The sequence below is a fragment of the Battus philenor genome, unplaced genomic scaffold (genome assembly GCF_028537555.1).
Source record: "Battus philenor isolate CCGP_79_NKW_IND1 unplaced genomic scaffold, ilBatPhil1.0.hap1 SCAF_20, whole genome shotgun sequence".
Taxonomy (NCBI): domain Eukaryota; kingdom Metazoa; phylum Arthropoda; class Insecta; order Lepidoptera; family Papilionidae; genus Battus; species Battus philenor.
Window position 1 is genome coordinate 13,221,960 of NW_027181683.1, and position 21,499 is coordinate 13,243,458.

The window sequence follows — 21,499 nt, forward strand, 5'->3', positions numbered from 1 at the left end:
CTTATATTCAAGTGGCGAAACTATAATTGAACTAAACGCGTGAATCATATGATACAATAGATTATAACATATAGTACGACCTACCTTACATTTCTGTAGATGGTTAAATACTTGCGTAGTTTAACCCTTAAATGCATGACTTTTATTTAGACTTAAAAAAAATATTTATCTTGCAGATAAGTACACTAAAATGCAGGGAAAAATAGAAAAAAAATGTATATAAAATTTTTATAGATATTTTATAAAAAAAACCTTATGTTACAGATATACAACACTATGCATTTACTTTTAAGTGTACTACTCATTTTACGTTTAAATGGTACGTTGTAGTTTTACATCATTATGCATTTAAGGGTTAAATAGGTGAACATTTTTTCTTTTTAGTTGATAGATGCCCACAGCAAGGCTTTCCTCAAAGATTGCCACGAGCTTTTGCCCTGCCCGCATACAGAGACCTCCTACGATCTTATTTTGTTGCTCCACCTAGTGGGAAGTTTGCCCACGCCGCGTCTACCAACTTAAAATTAAATGTATTCAGAAATGCATAAGTTAAGTTTAATTTAATTTAATAAGTTTAATTTAGTTTAAAGTTAAATTAAATGTATTAAGAAAAGCATAAGAAATAATAAACAACGTAATTATAATGTAGTAAGAAAAATCGTTTTCAAAATTATTATTACTACATATTAAAATTAATTATTTTTAAACGGTTTTATTTATTTCGACTCGTACGGAATTTGTTTATTTGGGTCAAAATTAGATATTGAAATTTAAGCATCTTCCCGTTGTCAGATTGATCTGGAATTTGGTACACACATTTAATTTAAATGACAATACAATATAATAAAATCAATAACATTATAAATCTAAGATGGCCGCCGATACAAAATGGCGGATTACATATTAAACGGGTATCAAATGAAAAGGCCACACTAGTAAAACACGATGATTATGTCAAAATTTAAAATTCAAGATGGACGCCGTTCCAATATTGCGGACTAGGTACATATTTTTCCCACAACCACCACAATATGGGTATCAAAAAACCCTTTAACTTAAAAGTTTTTTAAATGTATTTATTTACTATCTTTCCCTGTAGATTTACTGTCAGAAAATATTGGTCTATCGCATTTTCTCTAACGGTATTATATCGGGCAATGTCACCGATATTAATTCTATATTTATCTTACAGAAAATAGTTGTACATGATATTTATAACTTTAAAACTAGAGGTTCACTGAAAGATGTTTTTAAAGAAATTTTTATTCTAACGAATGCTTCGCAATTCATTTTAAATAATGTATTATTAAATAGTTTACAACCTTATATGAAAAATAGTTACAGATTTAATAAATACAAGAAATAAAAATGCACTCGAAAAGTCTAAACTTCAAGTTTAAAAAGTTTACAAATACTACATACGTCTGAGTGTATACATATATAATAAAGTTCCACAAGATATCTCATACTTTCAAATCAATTTAAAATCTAAAATTAAAGGTATATTATTAAATAAATTTTATTATATCATTCAAGAGTTTATAGTTTGGTGACATATGTGAAACTTAGATGACTCATTTGAATGCATTGTTAAATTTCATTTCAAAAGAGCAACTGCTGAGTTTCTGGCTTGCTCTTCTCAACTCTGCTTATAAAGTTAAAATAATCGACAATTCAAAAGCACATGCAAATGCCTACTTTATTTTGAATTTCATTTTTATAAAAAAAAAGATTAATCCATGTAATATCTATAAAAGGTTAATGCTATACATTCAACCTTCTCTAGCTTTTTATCAGTCATGTGAATTCATTCATTTTCTGTTTTATTTTACTTTATAATTGTTTATTTATATATTAGCTATACATTCACACCTTTAAAGCTTTTATACAAATAACCAATCACCCTGTATACAAATGAAACAAAGAAAACCCACGTTAACATACGATTTAACACTATATGTAAATTACAAAAATATTAGTAATTTTATTAAACCTGTATATATTTGTATAGTTACATGATACAGACATGTAAAACCACGTAAGAAATATTTTTTCATGTACACTTGAATATGGCTCACTTAAAAAAAATAACACATAAAGGAAACATAAAATTTGTAAGTTTGTTGTAGATTCTTATCAGATAAAGATGTGAAACTCTTCTAGCATAAAATAGGATGCCATATATGGGGAGAGAAGAAAAATAAATAAAACGGCGGAAAAAGGCGGATTACATATTTTTCCTTAACCCCCTCAATATGGGTGTCAAATGAAAGGGCTACACTAGTGAAACACGATGATTATGTCAAAATTTAAAATTCAAGATGGACGCCGTTCCAATATGGCGGACTACGTACATATTTTTCCACAACCACCACAATATGGGTATCAAAAACCGTTTAACTTACAAGTTTTTTAAATGTATTTATTTAGCCTGAAACTGTGTTTGTCAAGTTGTAAGTAAGAAAACGTACTGAATCTGTAATTCTTCGCAATTAATGATACGTCATGTCCTTATCTAATTATCTACAAGCAATACGAACTTATCGTACCTATCAGTGGCGAGGGTGGATTGAATACGTATTTAAATACGGGACCAAATCTGCGCAGTGTCATTACGAAGTCTTGTAAAATAATAAGTGGTGGTATTTATAACGCTATTCGCATCGGGTGGTGCTATGTTTGGTATGTTGATTTTTTTTAATTTACTTCAAAAATTATATTTGTAAATAGGACGAATTTAGATTTTAAAAATGATATTATTAACTACGAATCCAATGCCAAATTTGTTTTTTTCTAAATATGAAATTATACAAAAATACAACTCACAATGCAGTTTTAGTATATCGATAACATAGCCAGGTAAAACGATGAAAAATAGAAAAAAAAAATTACATCACCGGAAAAATAAATGAACAGCGACCATGAGGTCGCAGGGTCATGCGCTTATCCTACCTAGCTTGATACCACATTAGCCGAAGCAATACACACCGCCGAAGACCGACACAGAGAGTAGCAACAAGACAAACTTTCTAAAAACTCTTACAATCAGTAGTGAGGAATACAACACAAAGAAGTAAGCAGATTAACAAGAAGAAAAACAAAATAAATCTGCACGTCAACATGCAAGATATTCAAATTTAATTCTCGATCCGTATTACAAGCCCAACCTTTTCGACTTTTTTTTCACCTATACACTTATTTGTAAACCTTCACAGGTTCCGTCATATATGACGTCATATATTGTAATATTAATATTATATAATTTAAATACAAATACTTCCAAGGAAAATTAAATGAATTTGTTCGAAATAAAAGGAAAAAGGAAAAAGAAATGAAAGGAAGCCATGTAACAATTAAATATAGATAGATAGGAGAAAATGTTTTAAAAAATGCATTGGAATATCGAGATTAAAAAACGAAGTCGATGCAACTGATTCGGGAACAAAGATATAAAACTTAGTAAAAATTAAGTTAATAAGGTTGAGTTTCCCATGAAGTTATATGAAAGATTCAACTTCCGACTTATAGAAGAAAGAATAATTGAGTATGCACAGTTAAGATACCGGCAGTTATCAAAACAAAACAATCAAATAAATACTGGAAAATAGAATGTTAGAATTCTTAATTCAAAAATGGTGAAATTTCCAAATTAAACGAACAAAGGAAAGTTTTGTTTTACAAATAATAAACGTGAAATGAAATTAGATTGATCATGTAACTAACATAGAAGATTGAACGAAATACGTTGGTGAAAATAGGTAAAAAAACCCGAAAGCACGAGATAAACGGATATTTAGAAAATAGTGGTGAAGATAAACGAAGAAGATATATGAGTAGAAGATGATGGAAGATTATCATTATATACTAAGACGTAAAAAGAACAGATAGAGATTGACTGTTCGATGATATAGAGCATTGTTTCCCATTGCGAGAACTACTCTCCACACACGACACGAGTTTAACTCTTTCGCTTTAATATAAAATTGTGTTAAATATGGGGACGTTACAATTTTATAAAGGTTTAGGTGGAAAATGGCATAAAAATGTTGGAAAATACTGATAAAATATTATCTTAAATACAACAGCGCAATAGAAATATTTAACACAGAACCTTGTACAAGAAGTGGAACTTTTTGTCATTCTTTAAACTAACGAAAAATTAAATATCAAAATGAAAGTGACATTGTGTATTCGAAAAATTAAAAATGTATTTATTGAATTCATTTGTTATATTACCAGAATGAACGAACTCTGTGTGTATTGTGTTTATTGCTTGGACGGGACTCAAGAAGAATACGGCAACTGTTGCACAGATACTGGCACACAACATGAGGATAGCAATATGGAGTAGAAACGAGGAAGTCGCATGAAACGTAATTTTAAAAACTGGACATTGTTAGGGTGTCGTTAGAATACATTAAGAGGCTTAGTAAACATTGTCATATGCATAACGTGATCAAAAATAAATACATTTAAAAAACTTTTAAGTTAAACGGTTTTTTGATACCCATATTGTGGTGGTTGTGGAAAAATATGTACCTAGTCCGCCATATTGGAACGGCGTCCATCTTGAATTTTTAAATTTTGACATAATCATCGTACGGGAACGGGGAGGTGCTTAAATTTCAATTTTTAATTTTGACCCAAATAAACAAATTCCGTACGGGTCGAACTAAATAAAACCGTTTAAAAATACAGAAATATTAAATGTAATTGTAAAAACAAAGGTACGGATGTTTTTTTGGACAGACGACTTTGTCAATGTCATTGGGAGACATTGTCTTATAACGTCCTATTTGAAATCTAGTGTATCTTATTTTCAACATTAAACTTTTAATAATAATTTGTAACTTAAAATATTATCAGTGAAAATAGTATGAATTGTAAGATTGGTATATTAAAACGCCATTCATATAAGCGTCATATGAAATAATTTAATAAAAACCTTCGAACCTCATATCTACAATTTCAAGACTCGCTTATACAATATCAACTAACTTATCTTAAATGTAATTATGTTTACATTTTTGGAAAATATAATTTAACCATTAAATAATATCTGTTTAAGAGCATTTGCAATTGAATTTATTATTTGGCTTGATAGAGAAATAGAAGATGACAGCGATAATATTCAAAATAAAAAAGATAAAATACATATCTTCAACATTGGAACTATTAACAGAACTCTAATTGATCGTCAATTTTTTATCTATTTAGTTTGGTAATCTATATTATTTTTAACTCTTACTCCCAAAGTATCATAGTTTTGTAGAAGAAGCTTTTAATAATGTTTAACACAGATTGATATATTTGAACATTATCAGATATAGCCTAAATGAAATCAAAATAATCAGGCGACATCATTACCAAGGATTCTTGACATTTAAATATTCGTTCATTAAATAATAAGCCTTTTCTATCAAATTACTTTTAATTTGCGTTTTTATTTTTGTTAATGGTAGTCCAATAATATTTTGCAGCATTTTATTTAAGAAAATCCGAGTTTGTTTATTACAAATAATTTAGAGACTTTTTGAAGGCGTAACTTTGAACAATATCGAGATAGAACTTTTCAATGACTAACCTTTTATATGTTATAGGGGCAATGAAAGCCTTTATTTTATTAAATTTAATTATTATTCACATAAATAACCTAATTAGATTGAGATGTTAAAGAATAAAATCGACCTCCTATATTACGCCTTGCGTTTAAAATAAACAGCTATAGTCCCTATCGTGCTTGATTTAAAAAGACCTCAAGTGTAGTCGAGTTTTATTTGGTTTTCGCTTCCAAAAATGTTAGAAGACTGATAAAAGAGAAAAATATAATTCAGACAAGAATAAAAAATTAAAATACGTAAACAATCAGGAAGTAAAAAAAAAGAAAAGGTCATCTGAAATAAAAACAAAGATTAGTTAAATAACAAATGTACCGTATCTGTGATAACAAAAGAATGGTGAAGAGAAATAAGAAGCGTTGTACGTAAGAAGTGTTAAGAATGAAAGAAATTGTACAGGAAGATGGAAGAAAAAGACTGGAATAGAATGTGAAGCATAAACGAAGTAAACTAGAAGACTTACTTGCCCACACTTACAGGAATTGAACGAGAGGCCACACAAATGGGACAAAAAGTTAGAGAAATTAATTCCTGAGTGTCACTATATATAACATAAGTCTTTTACATTGTAAAAAGACTTTTTAACAAGTTGTTTAAAGCATTTTTAAATTAATTACATATTACATGGGAGTATAGTGTAGAAACATATTAACTTGGAAATTAGAGGAATGTATTCAAATGCAAAATATATTTATTCAAGTAGATATTTACATACGCTTTTTAATCGACGATTATTTTAACATTAAAATTCACATCAAGCTGCCGACGGCTAGCTCTGGTCTGTTGGAAAGAGCCAGCTGCTCTTTTATACAAGTTTAAGTTTCATATAAGAAACTTATCTTTATTTTTCTAATATTTATAAAACAACTTCAAAACATATTGGAAAGGACATTAAAAATCTTTACTTCCAAAATTCTGCAATGTTAGAAGACGAAGGTGTTTGACCAATGTGTGTTGTCGGTGATGGGTGATAAGACGTGGTCGCTTACGCGTGTTATGAAAAGATTCAAAGTCACCTAGAGAGCAATGGAGAGGGTATGATCAGAATTTCCCTGCGAGATGGAATCAGAAATGTACCTCTAAGACCTCTAGCTCTGGGTGAGGTATATGTGGGTCCCCCACTGTGTCTATAAAGAAAATAAGAAAATTTGACAAATTCCCGCAATCACACCATATTCCGCCATTTTTTTTTTCAAAAACAATATATTCTAACGTCAAGCAATATTTTTCATAATGTAATTTATGATGTAATAAACTACATCGGAGATTAAATCGCTGTTTCCAAAGTATTAGAGGAACTGAAAAGTAATGTCGCTTTCTTAAACTAAATTCACACGATTGCGTTGTTAACAAGTTTTTATTTCTAATCAACAATATATTCACCTTCGTTATCAACAACCTTTTGCCATCTAGTATACAAATTTTCAATGCTTTTTCTGTAAAATATGTAGACAGAAACGACATTACTTTCCGGTCGCGTTAATACATATAAATTTTTAAATAACTTAATGTCTTCACATGTAAATAACTTGTTTGAATAATCTAAATATTATTTATGTATAAAATATATTATGCAACATCCAATAATTATATCGCAAACACTTGAAAATTATAGAGGACAAGTATACATATATATATATATATAAGTTAACATTATTACACAATTCTAAATTATTCTTCAATATAATCATAAGTACTCGAAAGTCAACTGACTGATTATTAAATCACTTCCGCATTCTTTTGTAATCAAGTATTAATAAATAATAATGCCATTAAACCTTTTTTATAATATTAAATCAACTGCATTTTGAAGACATACGAGAAATTGTATAAAATTCCTGAGGATGTGGCGGTGTTGTCTTCCAAACCATATTCATATATATAGACATATTCCGATTTTCAATATTAAAATGTATATACACAAAGACCACGCAAATATGGTGAACAAGTCGACTTTGGTGAAGAAGACTTTAAGAAAATTTATCTGTACATGAACAGACATAACTTTGGTAACTTCGTTAAAATATTCAAGATGATCACTCCCAATCGATTTTATTAAAAATCTCAATAAGAGGAATATCCTGTAGTAAAAGGACTATAGCTGAAATGATCAGGAAAAGTACTTTAAATATGATTATGCTGTATCAAAAGTAGCTTATCTTTCGTACAAAAAGGATCGTCTACCTGAAAAAAAGTTTATAAGTCAAATTCAAAGACAAAATTGCGTTATTACATAACAGGCGTGGCCAAACATGCATCTCGATCGATTATTTTTGGCTCCGATTGATTGTCGAATTATTTCAAAATCATTTATATTACCTATGTCAGGTCATGGGAAATTTAAACAAATTACTGGTGTGAATAATTATTATTATTATTCGACCATAGCGAAATCCAAACACCGATCATAATTAACCTGCATTTTAAGTATTATTAGGAGTGTTGTCATATGCGTGTTCCATTATATGTAACTTCAATACAAAAATTTAGTACTTTTCTTATATAATTTCAACAGATATAATTTTTGTAATATCCTTATTTGATGTTTGTTGATTTGACGTTTCCATGTTTGAATGCGCATAAAATCGCTTGGGAAAATTTTCAAATTTCGAACGTTGGCTCGAACTATCAAAGAGCTCGGCCAGCCCTGATATATAAGATCATTTTAGTCCATAGATACCCACTGCAAGGTATAGTCGTCCCCGAATGATATCTATAGATGGTTATGCCATAATCACCACGCTTCACCACATCACCACACAGTGTGGTATTATGGTGCGCAGAGGACGTTGCTGCTCATCCTCTGGAAACTTGTTTTTGAGCAGTTGCAATCCTATATAAGGAATTAACAAATTTTGAATTATATTTCGGGAATCGTACCCAAGACCTAGGATCTCAAGTCTCAGTCCTTATGTTTGGGCTACCACTGCTCAGTAAGATATTATAAGGTCATTAAAGTCAACGTTAAAATTAAATTTATATTAGTTCGTACAGCGCCATCTAGCGACAAAAAATAAAATCAAACTCTGAAAGGTTTGTAATTTTTTTTTTGCTTGAAATTAGGCCTTTGTTAGAACATGCCTTTTGTTAGAACAAAAGCTTAAAAAAACTTAATTTAGTATGATATAAATTTACCCGACGCTTTATAATTTGTTATACAATAAAATACGAATAAGACATTTTTTGGACCCGAAAAGAAGGTACAGCAAGTTTATTTTTATTTATTTACAGAAATCACTACGTCTTAAATTTACTAGTGTACCTATATACATGTATTATGCTATCATATCGAATGAATTTCAATACGTTACGGCTCTGATATGGTGGATAAATAATCTAAACAGTTATCAAGTTGTAATGGAGAGCTATTTTACGACTAGCTCTACTTCAGGCTTGGCATACTTAACGGGGATTTTTTAATTGTTACATTGTATTCTTACATCATATGCATCACATGGTATTTTTCATTTCCTCCCATCTCTAGTGTTGCTATAATAAAAAAATGTATATATTTTTTATTCAACCGCAAAACCTGGACAAAACAATGACTGTTTATTTATACAAGTCAATGTCCACTTTGGTTCATTTATAATGACCAATTATGTAATCGAACGATGATAGCCCAGTGGTTGAGGACTGCGACTTGCGATCCTGGGTCACTGGTTCGATTCCTGAGATACAATCTTACATAACTCACACCTCCGCTTACCACAATACCACACTGCCATCGCCAACCCATTCAAAGATATCCTTAGGGTAAAACTGCTTTTCAGTCTAGAACGAAATCTATGACGTCTTATGTAACTATACGAATGCCGGGGAATCCCAATTTGATAAGAACATGAGATCCCATATTACGACAACCTTCAATTTAAAACTACGGGGATTCCCAACGCGTCTCGTTGAGCGTATCTCTTTATCTTGTGACTTACAATGTTCTTTATATAGGAGCTTTACACCACTTAAAAATCTTACACTTTGTTATAGGATTTTTGTGTAAATTTTTATTGAATGAACTTCTTAAATATATTACAAGATAGTTTTTAGACATTACATAGAAGTGTATACAATACCGTTTACAGTTGTACACAGATATACTAATTTTACGAAACGTAGATAAAAACATAACAAAATTATCTTTATTTATGTTAATCCTTGTCGAAGTGAATTATTTTCTTGATAGAGCTCATTTTTGTTTACCGTCAAATATTCTAAAGGTATTTTCTCTTACCTTCTTTCACTTCCGCCAAGAGTACGTCAAACATTAAACACTAGTGCTGCCTCGCTTGCACACTACCACACACAGACTTTTGCGTGTTCAATCACCCACGAGTTGTACTACGCAAATTGTAAAGAAATAGCGGCAAAATAAAAAAACCAGGTAACAAGAGAAGCATAGAAGAAGAAGAATAGGATCATGCTAAAATATAATCAAGAAGCAAATCATTTAGCAACAATCAACTAGCAATAGGGAATACACTCTTTTCATACAATTATACAAAAGTTTTTTTTACACGATATAAAGGCATGAGATTGTACATACACTTTTCAATTTTATTAAACTTCAAATTTTGTACTATCGTATCGATCAGAGAGAAAACATTTTCATCTACAGAATTGCCAAAAAAAGAAAATATGTCAATTAAAATTATATTTAGCTCAACAACAAAACAGATTCAGAGATATGTTTTATAATTAATTTGTGTTTGTTTAATTTGAATTTTGTAATAACATTTTGGTAGTAATAAATAAATAGAATGGTTATAGAATGTAAGAGGAAGAAAGAAAGATCTTAAGAAGAGTGACATAGAAGAGTGTAAAAATAAAAAGAATGACAAAAAATCGATAAAAGATAACAAGCGCCCCAGTCCCAAAAATCAGACAGGTGTACCAAAGGTCGCCAATAACTGAGCCTTTTATGTAGTTCATAAAAACATATGTGTATTCATATATTCAATGAAATGAATATATGAATACATAATAATGAATAAATTAAAAAAAATATATTTACGAGTATAAACAGTAATATAAAATCACTTGGTCATAGATTACATATTATTCGTACCCATAATTTACCGTGAAAAAATAAGTTCTATAAGAAAATATCTTAATTTGTTCCAGGGAAATTTCTTTTCCTGGCCGCCCTGGTGCTAGTTCAGGGTAGGCCGCAGGGAGAGGAGCTGTATGGAAAAAATAATCTCGTACCTTACGAAGCCTGTCCAAGCGATCAGCGACATTTCCTGCTGCCCCATGAATACGACTGCGCGAAGTTCTACTACTGCGAGTATGGCATGAAATGGACGACTCCAAGGAACTGCGCGCCCGGCACTCAGTTCTCTTTTGAACTGCAGGTAAGGTTTTGTGAAAGCAATTCTATCACAAACCTAATTGTCTGTTTCTATCTATATTCATCCAGGCTAAAGCTACCGAATTTTGAAAAAATTATATTAATAATCAATTACTAAATAAATGAAAGTACTTTGACCAAATAATATAATAAATGTGTAAAAATGCTCACTCTCCCTATTATAGTAATGTGTTCTGTTCAAAGGTGTGCGTACATCCTGCCATGGCAAACTGCAACCTGCCTGGAAGTTCGACCACTACTACACCGGCACCTACAACGACTACAACTATTACTACACCTGTGCCTACAACGACCACACCGGCGCCTACAACGACCACGACTACTACAACACCAGCGCCCACAACAACCACAACTACTACTACACCGGCGCCTACTACGACCACAACTACTACAACACCAGCGCCCACAACAACCACAACCACTACAACTCAAGCACCGACAACCACGACGACAACTCCCGAGCCAACCACAACGACAACAACTACACCGGTGCCTACAACAACTACAACCACTACTACTCAAGCACCCACAACCACAACAACAACTCCCGAGCCAACCACAACGACAACAACTACACCGGTGCCTACAACAACTACAACCACTACTACTCAAGCACCCACAACCACAACAACAACTCCCGAGCCAACTACAACGACAACAACTACACCGGCGCCCACAACAACTACAACCACTACTACTCAAGCACCGACAACCACAACGACAACTCCCGAGCCAACCACAACGACAACAACTACACCGGCGCCCACAACAACTACAACCACTACTACTCAAGCACCGACAACCACAACGACAACTCCCGAGCCAACCACAACGACAACAACTACACCGGCGCCCACAACAACTACAACCACTACTACTCAAGCACCCACAACCACAACAACAACTCCCGAGCCAACAACGACGACAACAACTACACCGGCGCCCACAACAACTACAACCACTACTACTCAAGCACCCACAACCACAACAACAACTCCCGAGCCAACCACAACGACAACAACTACACCGGCGCCCACAACAACTACAACCACTACTACTCAAGCACCGACAACCACAACGACAACTCCCGCGCCAACAACTAAACCAGAAGACGGTTTGCTAGATAATGGATGTCCCGCAGACTTCAACATCCACAAGTTGCTGCCACACGAAACTGACTGCGCCAAGTTCTATTACTGCGTCCACGGGAAGAAAGTGGAGCGCTCCTGTGCTCCAGGGACTCACTTCAATCCTGTAATACAAGTAAGTTATTAACTTACTCTATATAACTAAAACCACAAGCAACAACGTAGTATGGCCCACGTGGTAGACAAACCACTTTATTAAGATCCTCGTAGAACTCTGGAAGCAGGCTCCTTCCAACCGATCCTGCAAGAACTTTATAGATCTACTAGCTGATCCCGTAAACGTTGTTTTGCAAAAAAAAAAAAAAGATTTTAATTAACAAATGTAAGATAAGGGTTGATCGTAGAGGGGTGAAAATTTAGGTTTGTATGTATTTTTGTATGCTGTATCATAATAAAATAAAAACCCAAAAAATTGTCTAAAAAATTAAAAATAAAATTTAGGGGTGGACCACCCTTATCACTTAGGGGTATGGGAAATAGATAGGAGCCGATTCTCAGACATACTGAATGCGTATGTAAAATTTGGTAAAAATCGGTCAAGCCATTTCGGAGGAGTTCAAGTTCGAACACCGTGACACGAGAAGTTTATATATTAGATATCCAGTAGTGCATGGTGATTATAATGAAGAAAATAGGAGTAGATTTTGACCCCAAACATTCCTCATGAGACACGCTTAATCACCGCCTTGATTTGTCGAAATTAACAATTTCATATGTTATTATTGGAAAAATGAAAGGAGTACTATTCAATTTTTTAAAAAAGAATAGATAAGTTTTGAGCGATGAAAGAGAGAGAAAACTACATTTCCTGGGTTTTTACACAAATCTGATTTAGCTGGTTTATAGTCCATATTGCCGTCGATAGTTAGTTTCAGTGATATGTTACTATCAGAGGGATTGGAGATATCTAAATGTTTTAACGGGAAATGGGGGCTTAAAATATTCATTGAATGAATTATAATCGTATCTTTTCTTAAAACACTAATCTAAAATAAAGATTTTAGTATATTGAATGAAAGAAATTATCATAATAACAATATAATTATCGCACACAATACGAATAACAGAAACGAAAAAAAATAAAACGTCAAAGTGAAAGACTATGCTATTTTTAATCTGTGATTTTGTTTTATCATCATTTCAATCGTATGACGTCATGCCCAACATTTACCATAGATTTCCAATGAGACATTGCAAGGTATAGGCCTCCCACCAAAGATATCTATGTGAAGTCCAGTGGAAAGATCCACACTCTTGACAGGGGGCTTACTGATCGTAGTGTCATGGTATGCAGAGGACGCTGCTGTCCATCCTCTGGAAACTTGTTTATGAGTAGTGGCAATCCTATAATTAGACTCACAAAGTATAAATTATACATCATACTTAAACTTGGGAATCGAAACCGCGACCTACGATCGCAAGTTTTAGTCCTCTATCGCTAGGTTACCATTGCTCAGAAATAAGGATAGGAGGACGTAATTCATTCATGTAAATTGTCATTGGTATTGGGAAAGATTTTGACTTCAAGAATGACTACATTATACCAGAGGATAGTCACAATGACTGGTCGTACACTGTTAGCGACTTCCTGCAGCCATACCGTCATTTCACCTTGTGAGGGGTGTACTCACGTCTCGTCTACCAACTCGAGGTCTTGTCTTTATCAAAGACACATAATTGAAATATTATAAAATACTTCTAATTTCCATCCATCGACTTCATCATCTTAACTATGTTGTCGATCCTCTTAATAGGGAACTTTTTTTTAGGTATCAGGTGGACATTTTCTTAATGTAAATACCGATGGATTGTCAAGGTCTAGGGTAAACACTAGAGAGGATAGCGTAAGACTTGTCAACGTGGTGAAATTTTCATGAGACTTTTTTATTGGGGAAAAATCTTCTGGGTGGACATAATGTACATTGCCCTTGTGGAAAGGGTATATGATATATACCCACTAAAATCCCCTCAACGGTAGTCTTCGGTACCTTTGAAGGGGTCGACGGATCTCCTATGGAACTCTCATTTGCTCTTCAGTACTATTCCAAAATATCCCCGGAGGAACTATACCTCCACCGATATCCTTGCTTTTGTTTTCTTTCTCGGGTTTGTATTGAACGAAACTCAATGCAGTTGCCTTTTACGACAGACAAGGGATACCTTAGTTCTTTTCTTAGCGGGGACCTAACCATTCCGTGTCAACCAGCTTTTTGTCGCCATTAACAACTATTTATACAAGAGACTCATAAAGTTGCTTTACATGATGAAATACTTTGAAATGTATATTTAAAATATGGTCAGATAGATATATTCTGGGAAATATTTTCAATAGTAAATCATCAGATTAACAATAGAGAGATAAGGATTATCTATAATCCGCGAATGTGTAAAATTAATTGATTCCGAGCGTTATGACTGATTAAGAAGGAAACGATAAAGCAATGGCTTCTGTTGGAACTGATAACCCTGAAATGAGATTGCCTTAAATTGTAACGATTTACGAGTTTTATTAGTTATTATTTATCATAATTTATCTAAAATCGTTTTCAGGTTTACCATAATCGAAATATGTAATGTTTTGGTTCCATAATTAAAATATCTTATATAATTTTTGGGTACAAATCCTTTTGTTGACATATTTAATATACATACTTTGAAGGAGGGTCATGATGACACGTCTTAATTTGAATTTTCGACTCTTATTAGTTAACCTAATAATTTTCCTATGAATATCAGCTTGTTCCTTTTCTACAAGTATTATTCCGGGATCTCAATACGAACTATCATACAGATATATCAGTATCATTGCTTTGAAATATCTCAACAAATCAACGTATTATTTTCCATGTTATTTTAATTGAAAAAACCTGTTTTTTAACACTAAATATAGTCCTAATGTATGACGTATTTATACTGTTTACAGTGTGTATAGATCTTTTAACAGTAAATCAGGGATACATTTGCACTATTAAAGCCTCTTCTTCCTATTTACAATCACTTTTTATAAAGTAATCACTCTCAAATATGATATATTGATTACATTTTAATACGACATGCCGATAATTTCTGGCAGTACAAAATAATATTTTTAATAACATATGTTGTAATTCGAATTTTAAAAACGCCTATTTACACTTATTTCTGAAACAATTGATTTTTGGATAGGGTGTACCATATATTGCTTGACAGCAAATGAACATTCACCTTTTTCAACCTTTTACTACTACTACTACTACTCCGCTGGCTCAGTGACCCAAAGTGGGTGTTGGCCTCCGAAGCGAGAGACTTCCACTTTCCTCTATCTTGCGCCATCGTCTGCCATTGGTTGACATTCAATTCGCGCAAGTCTGCCTCAACGCGATCGATCCAGCGATACCTGGGTCTACCCACTGGTCTTCGACCCTTCGGTTTTTCCAGGTACGCTACCTTCACGCTCCGATCCGATCCCATTCGCTCCAAGTGACCAAGCCAGCGGATTCGTTGAGCTTTATATTCGCCAATGATATTTGGCTGTGTGTGATCCGTCTTGATTTCTCGCTGGTCCCAAGATCTTCCGCATGATTTTGCGTTCCGTCACTAGCAACCAACCTTTTACACCTATTTTAAATCGATATGTGTACCTGTGTAATGTTCCTATATATCAATGTATCTGAATTTAATAAAGATTTAAGTATCTTTGACTAAAGCAATTTTTCAAAAATTGTAACTGAACACAAACATTTGATTGTTAAAAATAAAATTATTTGTTTGTTTACAGTAAGCATTTAGTTTGTGTTGTTAATTTGCAAAATGTTTTTAGCATCTCCTTCGTTTTGTTAAAATTACAGTATTTTAAAATAACCTATATATTCTGTATATGTGCATCCTTACGGTCATTTGGGCCAAAAGATACTAAGTGGCGTGCATGTGGTCAGGCCCACCGCTGGGTGTATCGACGACATAATTAATGGAATCCGCGGGAAGTCACTTGAAGCGGGCATCACAAGATTGATCATCACTACGATTTTTGGGAAAGTCCCAAGCCTTACCTGAAGTTAAATATAAACTAGCTGATCCCGCAAAACTTTTTTTTCCAAAAAATTAAAGTTTTTTATAAACAAATAAAAAGCAAGGGTTGATCGTTGAGTAGTGAAAAATATAAACAAAATTTTTTTCAAAAAAATTAGGTTTGGACCACCCTTAACATTTAGGGGGGTGAAAAATAGTTGTTGTCCGATTCTCCACCTTGGCCGTTATGCACGCTAAGATTCACGAAAATCGGTCAAGCCGTTTCGTTTCAATCACGCACACCGGGACACGAGAATTTTATATATTAGATGTACTTCTTTTTTTAGCCGATGAACGTCGGCAATTCTTCTAGTGTTGTCGATGGTCTAGTTTCTTCTATGGATTTAGATTCTCCTCATTTCTGAGACAATTTCGCAGCGAAACTCCTACACGAAGCTAGGATTTCCAGATTCATAAATACATAAATACATTAACAACATTTATTTAAGCAGTACAATGTGACAGTATTTTTTTTAAATTACGAATTTGCTAAATTTGCAGGTATGCGATTGGCCGGAAAATGTTCAATGCGCCGGCTCTGATGGCGGCAGCAACAGACCTCCCGATATACTAGACAACGGCTGCCCCTCAGACTTCGACATCCACAAGTTACTGCCGCATGAGAACAACTGCTCGAAGTTCTACTACTGCGTTTTCGGTGAAAAAGTTGAAAGAGATTGTCCTGAGAACACACATTTCAACCCTAATCTTCAGGTATGTATCTAATCACCTACTATCGTTAATTACGATAATCCGAAGATAAGTTAATTTCGGATTAGCCCAGCGTTTCACCAGGCAAATGGAATTTCTGGCGCATTACAATTGATTCATTAATTTATTTTAGTATCAATAATCATATAACGAAATTTTCTTCCAAACTATGATTACCACGAAACTGAATGTTTTGTTCTAGATCAGAGTTCCCTAAACTTTTTTGTGTCGTAGACCCCTTGCCATGTTTTTCCGTGTTGGGTAGACCCCCTACTTACCTGATATTGATTTCCTGTAAATTTCTAACTGTAGTGAAGTTTAGTGTATGTTCAAAATGTATTGCGACCACAAAGCGAATACCAACATCCTACAACTTACACAATTTTATAAACATATATAATAATGTAATATAATGTAAATGTTTTGATATTATAATATCAGTGTATGTGTTGAGATCCACTATCGTAGACCCCCATTTTCATTTTATGGACCCCCAAATTTTTTTTCGCTGACGTAGACCCCTTACAGTTTGTCTTAGACCCCTAGGGTCGATATAGACCACTTTGGGAAACACTGTTCTAGACGTAAAAGAAGAATTTACATGTAGTCATCTATTTTATATCATTTACTTATGTTTTATACGTATATTCATGTATTTCATTCGCTAACAATTTCGCCTGCTTCGAACAGCTGGACATAGCGACGAATATATCACTAAATAATATTCAAATATTATATTGTTTCAATTTTTTTATGATTTACTCGCACTTAAAATGTATTACTATTGATTACAGTTAAATAATCTAAACGTATTTAATTATAGGTTTGTGATTGGCCTGAGAATGCTGGTTGTGCAGCTAATGGAGGTGAAGGCGGAGACGGTGGATCTGGAGGTGGGGATGGAGACGGTGGATCTGGTGGAGAAGGAAGTGGAGATGGAGGATCTGGTGGTGGAGGAGGAGGCGACGGCAGTGGCTTACTGCCGAACGGTTGTCCCGCAAACTTCAGCATCCACCACCTGCTTCCTCACGAACAGAACTGCAGCAAGTTCTACTACTGTGTGAACGGTGACAAAGTAGAGCGTGACTGTCCGCGTGGAACACATTTTAACCCCAAACTACAGGTGAGTTTATATTTCTTGCGGTTGTTGGTTTCGAAAAATTTCTGATAAATTTCTTTAACCATCTAAACGAGATTAGTTTCTTTATTAGTTTTAACATTTAATTTCATTACAGGTTTGCGATTGGCCCGAGAATGCTGGTTGTGCAGCTGATGGAGGAGGAGGCGGAGACGGTGGATCTGGAGGCGAGGGTGGAGACGGTGGATCTGGTGGTGGAGGAGGAGGCGGTGGATGCGGTGGAGGAGGTGGATCTGGTGAAGGAGGTAACGGCGGTGAAGACGGAGGAACAATTTCTCCTAACCCACCGAATGTGAACGAATGCGAGACCAGTTGCAATGTGCTCCCCTGGCCACACGAAACCGAATGCGACAAGTTCTGGAGATGCGAAGGATCTAAGCTCACTCTCGTCGCTTGCTCCGATGGACTTCACTTCAACCCGCGCACGCGCACCTGTGACTTTATGTGCAACGTGTCCTGCCAGCGCCAGGTCCTTCAGTCCACGCTTCAGGCGGACGGATTGAAAATCTTCTTGCCTTGGAACAGGCTCAACCCTGAATTCGCGAAAAGTTATTTTAAAAAAAAATACGAATTGAAATAGAACGAAGCGACACTTGCATGTAATACGAATGCAATAAATTTTATACAATTTTTATATTTATTTCACTAACGCCGATCGTCGATATGCAGTATTAAATAGTTTGTACTTTTATTACATAAAATAAATTTTACTTACGATTTATACGAAATTGTACTACTTGTAACTGTCATTTACTGTTTTCATACCCTCAAAGTTTCTATTATATCCAGAATAATTAGTAAGTTCACGGTTCAACAGCGATCCATGGCTCTGCTCGATATTTCTCCTAATCCTAAATCCCTAGACGAGTCAAAGTAACATAATAGGTTGTCAAATATCTCCCTTCCGCCTTTTTGTCTTTTGAATTTCGCGGCTATGTACAAAGCGCTACAGAGCTCGTATCTGGCAATACTATACATAATTTGAAAGGTCTTGACATAACCTACAAAACGACGCTATGCATGATTAGTTTGGATATTGCGTTCAACAGTTATAGACGTGTAAACATGGAGTTCACTAACGCCGAAATTCGCGCTATTTTAAAGTTTTCCTTCGTTAAAGGTAAATCCGCTAGAGAAACGTTCCGTGAGATTAATGGTGTTTTGGGGGATGGTACTCTATCACTTCGAACCGCGGAGGAATGGTTTCGACGATTCAGAGCCGGCGAAAACGACACCATGGATAAGCCAGCCGGTGGAAGACCTGTGACGACAAATACCGATCAAATCATGGACTACATCGAGTTAGACCGGCATGTGGCATCTCGTTACATCGCCCAGGAGATGGGAGTTAGTCACCAAACCATTTTATTTGGGGCTTCTACGAGGGAGGTATTATGAAGTTGCCGTCTAGATGGAAACAGATTATCGAACAAAACGGCGCATATTTGAACTAAATCCGATCACTGTAACACTTTTTATAAAGCATTGAATAAAGAGCAAAAAAGCGGAAGGGAGATATTTGACAACCTGTTATATAGCCCTGCAAATATACATGTTGAAGTGATATCGGGCATGTCATATAACTCTCTGATTGAAAACCGGTTAGTTCTGAAGTTCTAGGAAGTTTTTAGAGTTTTTCAGAGTGCGGGTTCCGTAAAGTTTGCTTCGACGCCCCATGAAAGCAATCAGATAAAGGATGGGTTATGATCTACTATCTCACAGATGTGCAGTTCTTATAATAGAGTATTTGTTTGCCATCGATATCTTTCACGGCTCTTATGGAGTCTTCAGAAACCATTTTAATAATTCACTGTGTACATAATATAAGTAAGAAAAGGACCAATATTTCGCAACTTCCGCACAACCACACACACAGAGACTGTGTTTGGCACTAATCGGTGTAACATAACTCCTGAAGATGCCCCGTGGAGGGGTAAAACATGTGTTGAGTAATTTGGCGGTGGCGGTTGTGTGATTCGCATCGTTTGCCGCATACGCATTTATTGGCGGGCTGGCGGGCGGTGCACTTTGTTGCACCACTACCACTGCATTTGCGGAAGTGGCTAAATATTGGTCCTTTTCTTACTTAGGATGGACTTCCGCAAGGTAACGCTTAATTCAATTAAATATACATAATATACTATTAATTATATTTATGTATTTTAAGGCAGACAGCCTTGAAGGTAAATCGCGTGCCGAAGGAAACATTTTCAAATTAGGAGATCTTTCTGTATCTAAAGTTGCAAGTTGTTAGTTAGTTGCTTACACTTTTCTATTATTAATTTTATTTGATGTGATCTGATCTTTCTACAATGTTATATAAAGTAAAATAGTTTTTAATGACGTGTCATCTATAAAGGAACACATAACAGAGCCTTAAAATAACTTATTAATACTGTTGGTGTACCTAAGTAAATAAAATAAGACTGAACAGCCAAGCATAGATCAATAACTTACAAGATAGACATGGTATAGAAGGAAAAATCACAAGACTACTTCCGACTATTTAATGGAATCAGGCGTTACCTTGCGGAAGTCCATCCTATGTAAGAAAAGGACCAATATTTAGCCACTTCCGCACAATGCGTATGCAGCAAACAATGCGAATCACACAACCGCCACCGCCAAATTACTCAACACGTGTTTCACCCCTCCACGGGGCATCTTCAGGAGATATATTACACCGATTAGTGCCAAACACAGAGTCTGTGTCACAGAGTCGCATTTATCAGCGGGCTGGCGGTCGGTGCACTTTGTTGCACGAGTACCACTGCATGTGCGGAAGTGGCTAAATATTAGTCCTTTTCTTACTTCCGACTAGTAAAATTAGAAAAATCATTTAACATAAACATACATAAAGGTATTGCATTTAACTGGAACAATGGGCCAATTTATATATCTTATACTTACTGTAATGATGTAATAAATAAAATTAAACATTTATATATATTTTTAAAACAATTTATTATAAAAACTAATTTTAAAAATAATAAGATATTTAAGAATTAATACGCATTTTAAAATTAATAATCTATATTCATTATAAATATGTTTATGGTCACAATTGAAAGAACCAGCGCCCAGGACACATCTTACATCTGAAATAGCGTTGATATGATAATGAATACAGAAGTATATACAGTCTATAGGACACTATCTTTTGCTTTGTTGTAAAGAAAACCGTTTAGCTATTTTCTACTTGTATAAAGTTATACATATTACATAAATCAACAATAAAATTAAAAATTCGCCAAAGTCGATTGTAGTTAAACAAAAAGGTTTATAGCATCACATTTATTCCAAATAGTAATATATAAAGAAAGGTTATAAAAAGTGTATTGACAGAATGCATGATATTTTACGTAATACACCAATACCACACTTTGCGTCGTGGTTACGTTCCAAAAAAACACGACTAAAATGATAACGCCGCAAAGTGAATTAAGATTTTCTTTAACAAACCATGTAA

At 34.2% G+C, this 21,499-nt stretch overlaps 1 protein-coding gene across 2 annotated transcripts; it reads left to right on the forward strand.

Annotated features, from left to right (window-relative positions):
* The first annotated feature begins 2,616 nt into the window (after positions 1-2,616).
* Positions 2,617-18,701, forward strand: LOC137922914 (uncharacterized). 2 transcript variants are annotated; one of them, XM_068766023.1, is made up of 6 exons: positions 2,617-2,682; positions 10,740-10,969; positions 11,170-12,249; positions 16,683-16,895; positions 17,716-18,015; positions 18,128-18,701. In XM_068766023.1, exons 1-6 carry the CDS (start codon positions 2,676-2,678, stop codon positions 18,608-18,610), a joined length of 2,313 nt encoding a protein of 770 aa, XP_068622124.1. In that variant the 5' UTR covers positions 2,617-2,675; the 3' UTR covers positions 18,611-18,701. The 2 variants fall into 2 exon arrangements, with proteins under 2 accessions (XP_068622124.1, XP_068622125.1); XM_068766024.1 differs by lacking the exon at positions 17,716-18,015.
* The last annotated feature ends 2,798 nt before the right edge of the window (positions 18,702-21,499 follow it).